This window comes from Sitophilus oryzae, unplaced genomic scaffold (assembly GCF_002938485.1).
Source record: "Sitophilus oryzae breed Bouriz unplaced genomic scaffold, Soryzae_2.0 scaffold_375_pilon_pilon, whole genome shotgun sequence".
Classification (NCBI taxonomy): domain Eukaryota; kingdom Metazoa; phylum Arthropoda; class Insecta; order Coleoptera; family Curculionidae; genus Sitophilus; species Sitophilus oryzae.
The window spans coordinates 85,458-86,580 of record NW_022146946.1 but is presented as its reverse complement, the minus strand read 5'-3'; the positions used below and the strand labels follow the sequence as shown (position 1 = coordinate 86,580).

The window sequence follows — 1,123 nt, the reverse complement described above, 5'->3', positions numbered from 1 at the left end:
GCTTGATATTTGTAGTATGGTGTATGGTAGCAGATGAGTGAATATTTCTTTGCTATTTCTTGATGGATTATTCTGCAAACATCGTCGTGTCTTTGGGTATATTGTCTGGAAGCAAGTATTATATATTATTATTATTTCATTCCATTCTCTTCTCGCCTTCTTAATTGGCGGTAATAGGTGAATCCGGGTCTCAACAAGAGACCTAAGGTATTCACCCTAACACCTTTCGGAGTATGTGTGCTGTTCCCAGCAAAGCTATCTTCTGTACTTCGTTCGTTGATGGGTGGCCAGGTATAAGTTTGATGAAATTACTATGACCTTTAGTAAGCATACCCAGTGCACCAACTACTACTGGGACTACTTTCGTCTTCGTGTTCCACATTCTGCTGATTTCAATTTCAAGATCTTTATACTTGCTGATCTTCTCTACTTCTTTCGCTGATATGTTGTTGTCGTCTGGAACAGACACGTCGATCAGGAGGCAGATACTGTTTTTCTTGTCATGGAATACCAGGTCCGGCCTGTTGGTTAATATTGTTCGGTCTCTGATAATTGGTACATCCCATAGGACTACAGTGTCGTTTATATTTAGAACTTTCTCGGGAACGTGTTCATAATACTTGTCCTGCACCTGTACACCTAACTCTCTGCATATAATCCAATGTATGTATGCTGCAACCTTGTTATGTCTATGGGTGTATTTGTCGGAGCAAGTGTGGAGCATCCAGCTACCAGATGGCTGATATGTTCTTCTGCTCTATTGCACATTCTACATTTGCTGTCTATAGATTGTTTTAGGATGTTTTCTGATAATATATCTGGTCTTAAGTGCTTGATCCTGAGCGGCGATGATGAGACTCTCTGTTTCTCCTTTAAGTCCCGAACTTCTTAACCATGCTGTACTTCCTTCCCGATCGACTGTCGGTTTATGTAGATTTCGGTAGAATTGTCCATGCAAACGCTTTTGTTCTAAACTCTCTATTTTATTTCGTTCCATACTATGTTTTTAAATTTTCAATATTTTATGTGTAGTTGTTTCTTGTTTAGAGAATTTGGCTGAGATATTGATAGCTTCTTTTAGAATGAGAGTATTTCGCCTTCTTTTCATCGTGGGTTGCTATTG

At 39.2% G+C, this 1,123-nt stretch overlaps 1 protein-coding gene across 1 annotated transcript; it reads right to left on the bottom strand.

Annotated features, from left to right (window-relative positions):
* Nucleotides 1-211: 211 nt before the first annotated feature.
* On the bottom strand, nt 212-724 carry LOC115885139. The gene has a single exon (XM_030903935.1). The coding sequence runs from the start codon at nt 722-724 to the stop codon at nt 212-214; it is 513 nt and encodes a 170-aa protein (XP_030759795.1).
* Nucleotides 725-1,123: the final 399 nt, after the last annotated feature.

Excerpts from the sequence above, each read along its gene's own strand:
- LOC115885139 (XM_030903935.1), bottom strand. The coding sequence starts at position 724 with ATGCTCCACACTTGCTCCGACAAATACACCCATAGACATAACAAGGTT.